A 6,878-nucleotide genomic window follows, 5' to 3' on the forward strand; every position below is an offset into this window, starting at 1 on the left:
TAGGCTAACTGATTAAGAAACACACCTTGCCCATGGTCCTGGATATACAACTAGGCCCAGGTGACTTCTGAGTGCATGATCACAGGTCCTTGGTGGGACAAGGATTTAATGAAGGGACAAGGACAAAGGAATGGAGAAGAGGACCCTGTCCAAGAGTGACCAGGGGCAGCGCATGGGCAGTCCAGTGCCTGCCCACCATACACTGATCACTGACTGGACACAGGCCCTGTCCACACTCAGCTCCTCACAGCCTCCTCCTGTCCCTCCTGCAGCTGACTCAGTACAAAAACATATGGATGGATTTGGAAGGTTCTCAGTGTTTTAATGTATTTCCTCTTTCAAACTTTAGGAATTCTCAACTTTATTATCTGATCCTCTGTCATGGCACCAATTAGAAAAAAGAAATTCTTATGTACAGATTTTATATTCAAAAAGGAAACAAGACATCATTCAATTCAGTTTAGTTCAGTTGCTCAGTTGTTTCCAACTCTTTGTGACCCCATGAATCGCAGCATGCCAGGCTTCCCTGTCCATTACCAACTCTCAGAGTTTACCCAAACTCATGTCCATTGAGTAGGTGATGCCACCCAGTCATCTCATCCTCTGTTGTCCCCTTCTCCTCCTGCCCCCAATCCCTCCCAGCATTAGGCTCTTTTCCAATGAGTCAACTCTTCCCATGAGGTGGCCAAAGTATTGGAGTTTCAGCTTCAGCATCAGTCCTTCCAATGAACACCAAGGACTGATCTCCTTGCAGTCCAAGGGACTCTCAAGAGTCTTCTCCAACACCACAGTTCAAAATTCTTCGGCGCTCAGCTTTCTTCACAGTCCAATTCTCACATCCATACATTACTCAGAGCATATGAAGCAGACATGGATTGAGACGGCCCAGCCCCGTCTCTGCAGGAACAGGACAGTGGATGAGGGAGGAGAACACAGGTCAGGGTGGGGAGGGGGCGCGGGGGGCAGGGGTGGGCAGTCTCCCCACCTCCTCATGTTATGCTAATAGGAGCACAGACACATTCAGATGCAGCTGCAGAAAGAGGGGTTCTAGGATATGATGTCACAAAGTGGGACCGAGCATCACTCAGTCCCCACGAGGCAGCTGTCTCACACTGTGAGAGAAAAGAATCAGGAACCAGTTCAGGTCAGTCATGTAAGGGCTGACATTCTCCACAGCCCCCCACAAGCTCACATATCCCACTCAAAGATCCCCGCCACCCAATGTGTCCCCTCTGCCCCAATCCGCCTTCCAATCTAGACTCTCCAGGGTCTCACCTTTAGGAACCATGAGAGACACATCAGAACCCTGGGCACTGTCACTGCCTGGGGGAGAACAAGACCAGGATGTAGTCAGCCAACAGGAGAGAAACTAGAGAAGGAACTTTGAGGAGGGTGAGCCCCCCAGGGCCTCCTGTCTGCACCCTCACAAGGGTCTCAGGAATCACCCCCTTCATACTTACTGGCAGCCTGGGTGTAGGTCCGTCCTTTTTCACCTGTGAGAAGAAAATATCACGTGAGAGGCCAGGGAGAAGGATGAGTCATGAGACCCTAGTGGAACCCATAGTCCTGGACCCCAGAGAACTTTCTGGAACTGTGGTCAAAACTCATGATAGGATCAGGAACACAGAGAAGGGAGCTGTGTAAGAAATAGACCACCTATCCTCCTCGAGTCTGTTCTCAAAAGGTCCTCCCTCTGACCTTCAAGTGCTGGAAACCTGATCCCTAACTAGAATTAGGAAGGCGAAAAATTTCTCTTTCATTTTCACACGTGCTTTAGAAAAGGAAAAAGTTAACATCAGCTCCAGACTCCACACATGTGTGGAAGTACTTTCCAGCAACCAGGCAGGTAAACTTCTACCTGGGCTTGAAACCCCCAGTGAGACAAGAAAACTCAGATCCCTCCCTCCCTTCCCTACCTGAACACTTCTTCCTCCAGATCACAGCTCCAGCCACCACAGCCACCACGAGGACAACCAGGCCAACAATGATGCCCATGATGGGGATGGAGGTCTGAGGAGGTTCTGTGGAGGAGAGGGAAGAGGCCCTGATCTCAGGCTTGAGTCCTGACCTTGCTGAACTGAGTCCTGAAGGGCTCCTGCTTTATCTGAGAGGAAGCTCCAGCCCCATATCCCTCCTTACCCCATCTCAGGGTGAGGGGCTCCTGAAGCCCCTCGTGCTGCACATGACACGTGTATTTCTGCTCCTCTCCAGAAGGCACCACCAGGGCCGCCCACTTCTGGAAGGTTCCATCTCCTGAAGGCCTGGTCTCCACAAGCTCCATGTCCTGGGTCTGGTCCTCTCCATTGCGTTCCCAGGTCAGTGAGATCTCCTCAGGGTAGAAGCCCAGGGCCCAGCACCTCAGGGTGACCTCACGGTCAGAGATGGGGTGATGGGTCACATGTGCCTTTGGAGGGTCTGAGGAAGAATCAGAAAATTCAGTTTGTGTTACCTCCATGGGTTACTGAAGCAGCATCATGTGACCATCCTGAGAAATGACAGAACAGTGATTTTTCCCCCAGCTTTACTGACGTATACTTAACAAAAACTGTACACATTTAAAGTGTACTACATGTTGCTTTGATATATATGTACACTGTGAAGGTAATTAATATATTCATCATCTTACCTATGTGTGTGTCTGTTTCACAGGGGTGATGAGAATGATTAAGATCAATTTTAAAGTATACAATACAGGATTATTATTAACTATAGTTACCAGGCTGTACATCAGATCCCGAGATGTATTATGAACTTTTTTACCCTCTGAGCTATGGAACATTCAAGACCATGGTGTTGAAAAAAGCAGCACAAGAGCTAGATAACACTCTCAAATCAGAGATCAGGGATGATCTATATTAGTCCTTGGGAATTTCTAGAATGAGAGACTAGGCTAGGAGCTCTAAAAATAGGGGGAGAATACAGTCTAAAGGTTGAGTCTGGTGGAGGCTGAATAACTCAGAAAAGCTGGAGTCAGGCCTCCTTAGATGCTCTGAGGATGAGAACAGGCCTTGAGAGAGAAAGTCATGGATCACAAGATGGTGGCCAGGGTCAAAGGGCACCGCTGACCAGCTATTTCAGGGATGATTTGTTTCCTGCTTCTTCCTCAAAGACACTGGATTCCTTAATTGTCCCTCAGAGAAGTGGGGCCACTGGTGACTGTCTTGTACAGAATATGAAAACCTGGGCGGATTCCTCGCTCTCCTGACAAGAACCTGGGGCGCTGTTCCCACAGGGACCCCGTTTTCCTCTCCTCGTGGGAAACCAGCTCCAGCCCGAGGGGAGATCAGGGAGGCCCCGCGCCCCTCGTACCTGCGCGCAGCAGCGTGTCCTTCCCGTTCTGGAGGTATCTGTGGAGCCACTCCACGCACGTGCCCTCCAGGTAGTTTCTGTCGTGATCCGCCACACCGCGCTGCTCAATCTTGTGTTTGGTGATCTGAGCCGCCGTGTCCGCCGCGGTCCAGGAGCGCAGGTCCTCGTTCAGGGCGAGGTAATCTCTGCCGTCGTAGGCTAACTGGTCATACCCGCGGAGGAGCCGCCCGTCCGGCCCCACGTCGCAGCCGGTCACCTCCTGGAGAGTGTGAGACCCTGACCCGCCCCGACCACCCGCGGTGATTAAACCCAAACTGAAAATGAAACCGGGTCAAGCCCCGCCATCTCCTCCCGGGTCGGGGTGCCGGGCGTGTTCCGCAGTGTTGGGGTGACCCTCGGACCTGCAGACTCGGGGCGACCCCGGCCGGTCCCTGGGGGTGGGTGTCGTGACCCGGACCCGGTCCCGCGTCACTCACCGGCCTCGCTCTGGTTGTAGTAGCCGCGCAGGGTGTTCAGGTTCGCTCGGAAAGTCTGTGCGTTCCCCTCGGCGTTCCGCGTCTCCCGATCCCAATACTCGGGCCCCACCTGCTCCACCCACCGCGCCCGCGGCTCCATCCTCGGATTCGGGGCGTCGCTGTCGAACCGCACGAACTGCGTGTCGTCCACGTAGCCGACGGTGATGAAGCGGGGCTCCCCGAGGCCGGGCCGGGACATGGCGGTGAGGAAATACCTCAGAGAGTGGGAGCCTGGGGGCGGGGAGGGGTGAGACCGGACCTGACACTTCTCCCGGCCCAAGTCCCGGGTCTGAGGTGAGGGGGCCGGGAGGGCGGAAGGGGCGGAGGGCCAGTGAGATGGAAGCGGTCGAAAACATATCCGAACTTCGTAAAGGGTAGAAAAGAGGGGTCGGGAAGCGAGGGAGGCACAGGCCGGGACCCGGGGAGGGGCGGGTCTGTGCAGGGGCGTGGGGGTCGCAGTTTCCCTGGGGTCCTGCCCCCCAGGCTCCCGGGCGGTCCCCTCGCCCCTCCCCGCAGAGGCCGTTCCCTCCCGACCCCGCACTCACCCGTCCAGGTCTCGGTCAGGACCAGGAACCCCGAGAGCAGAAAGAGGAGGATTCGCGGCCCCATGACTCGCATCCTCTGGGTCTGGGAAGAAGCAGAGTCTGGGGAGGGGGCGGGTGGAGACGACCGGGATCCGCGGAGACGCTGATTGGTTTTTCTAGAAACCGGGCACCCAGTGGCAGTGAGAACTGAAGCCGCATCACGAGTGTCCAGGCAGCAGGGCTAAACACAGGTTGTGAGAGTGAAACTCGAGGAGACGGGGAATCCCCAACACGGAACGTCCCAGCCTCAGACTCCGCCCTTGACCCTGAGATCATGAGCGGCTTGCGCTCCAGGGACCTGGGACTTTGCCCTGATCCCTCCCCTCCTGCTACCAATAATACCAATATTGGTATTGTAACTACCCAATAATTACACCCATCTCACAGGCTAGCAAATTAATGCTTAAAATTCTCCAAACCAGGCTTCAACCGAGCCTGAACCCTGAACTTTCAGATGTTCAAGCTGGATTTAGAAAAGCCAGAGGAACCAGAGATCAAAGTGCCAACATCCCCTGGAACAAGGAAAAAGCAAGAGAGAAAACATCTACTTCTGCTTTATGGACTATGCCAAAGCCTTTGACTGTGTGGATCAAAACAAACAGTGGAAACTTCTTCAAGAGAAAGGGAATACCAGATGACCTGACTGCCTACTTCAGAAATCTGTATGCAGGTCAAGAAGCTACAGTTAGAACTGAACATGGAACAACAGACTGGTTCCAAATTGGGAAAGGAGTAAGTCAAGGCTGTATATTGTCACCCTGCTCATTTAACTTACATGCAGAGTACATCATGTGACATGCTGGGCTGGATGAAGCACAAGTTGGAATCAAGACTGCCAGGAGAAATATCAGTAACCTTAGATATGCAGATGACAACCACCCTTATGGCAGAAAGCAAAGAGGAACGAAAGAGCCTCTTGATGAAAGTGAAAGAGAAGAGTGAAAACGTTGGCTTCAAGCTCAACACTCAGAAAACTAAGGTCATGGCATCTGGTCCCATCACTTCATAGCAAATAAATGGGGAAACAATGGAAATAGTGGCAGACTTTACTTTTTTGGGGCTCCAAAATCATGAAGATGGTGACTGCAGCCATGAAATTACAAGATGATTGCTCCTTGGAAGAAAAGCTACAACCAACCTAGACAACATATTAAAAATCAGAGACATTACTTTGCCACAAAGGTCCATCTAGTCAAAGCTATGGTTTTTCCAGTAGTCATGTGTGGATGTGAGAGTTGGACTGTAAAGAAAGCTGGGCACTAAGGAATTGATGCTTTTGAACTGTGGTGTTGGAGAAGACTCTTGAGAGTCCCTTGGACTGCAAGGAGATCAAACCAGGAAATCTGAAAGGAAATCAGTCCTGAATATTCATTGGAAGGAGTGATGCTGAAGCTGAAGCTCCAATACTTTGGCCACCTGATGGGGAGGAACTGAGTCATTTGAGAAGACCCTGATGCTGGGCAAGATTGAAGGCAGCAGGAGAAGGGGATGACAGAGGATAAGATGGTTGGATGACATCGCTGACTCGATGGATGTGAGTCTGAGCAAGCTCCAGGAGATGGTGATGGACAAGGAGACCTGGCGTGCTGCAGTCCATGGGGTCACAAAGAGTCAGACATGACTGAGCGACTGAACTGAACTGAACTCCCCTCTTAGAGCTCTTTGTCCCCCTGTCTCCCTGAGTCCTAGCTCTGGGGCTATTTGAGATTTTGATTAAAATATCTACACAATCTTACAAATTAGTGAGGACCCTAAGGATAGTATTATGAGACCACTTCTATGCATATTTTCCATACTACGAATAATACAATTTTTGTTAGTCTATTTAGAATAATATTAATAACCCATGTGTTTAATTTGAATAACTATTTCCCAAAATAAACAGGGTAGTGAGAAGCATAGAGCTTTTTACATTTTTCCCAAGTATCTTTCTTGTCTCTTTCACTAGAAGACCGCTGGATTTTCAGGTTTCTGTCTGCATTGAATCTGTTATTTTGATGGTAGTCTGTGAAATTGAAAAAGCCTGCACATACGTAGGAGTAGTATTTTTTCATAATCTTTTCAGATAATTGTGGATGTTCATCTTGGATACAAAAGTAAAACTATACAAATTGTAGTTTCTCAAAATTTATTTCCAGAGTGGACCTGAAACAATATCTTTGACTATTTTCTATTCTGTACATTAAAATCCATATGCCTATTTTGCTCACTGAACATCTCTTGCACTAATACAAGATTTTTACAAAGTAATACATTGTTTCACTAAATTATACAGATCTTTCTGCTCATTCATTCTTTCAATAACAGTTATTTTCCATGAAAAAGAGGGTAGTTCAGAGCACACAGAATTTTTTCTTGGGCCACAGGATTTTGAAATGTAGCAGAAGTGCTCGGTGTGTACTTTCCATGTCAACACAGAAGATACTTTCAAAATGCGTATTTAAGAATGATGATTAGGAAACATAGGATT

General features: G+C 49.9%; 1 protein-coding gene across 6 annotated transcripts in view; it reads right to left on the reverse strand.

Moving 5' to 3' along the window:
* Positions 1-4,524, reverse strand: part of LOC133059723 (BOLA class I histocompatibility antigen, alpha chain BL3-7) — a 141,269-nt gene extending 136,745 nt beyond the window's left edge. For 3 of the 6 annotated variants that reach the window (XM_061147244.1, XM_061147245.1, XM_061147242.1), the window contains exons 1-5: positions 4,370-4,524; positions 3,786-4,055; positions 3,310-3,585; positions 2,140-2,415; positions 1,917-2,021 (exon numbers count right to left, since the gene is read on the reverse strand). In XM_061147244.1, the coding sequence (XP_061003227.1) occupies positions 1,917-2,021; positions 2,140-2,415; positions 3,310-3,585; positions 3,786-4,055; positions 4,370-4,442 (1,000 nt within the window). In that variant the 5' untranslated portion in view covers positions 4,443-4,524. Of the gene's footprint in view, positions 1-344; positions 1,113-1,186; positions 1,324-1,460; positions 1,494-1,916; positions 2,022-2,139; positions 2,416-3,309; positions 3,586-3,785; positions 4,056-4,369 lie in introns of those variants that run through there. The other 3 variants (XR_009693608.1, XM_061147243.1, XM_061147238.1) reach the window with 3 other exon arrangements.
* Positions 4,525-6,878: the final 2,354 nt, after the last annotated feature.

This window comes from Dama dama, chromosome 7 (assembly GCF_033118175.1).
Source record: "Dama dama isolate Ldn47 chromosome 7, ASM3311817v1, whole genome shotgun sequence".
NCBI classification, from domain to species: domain Eukaryota; kingdom Metazoa; phylum Chordata; class Mammalia; order Artiodactyla; family Cervidae; genus Dama; species Dama dama.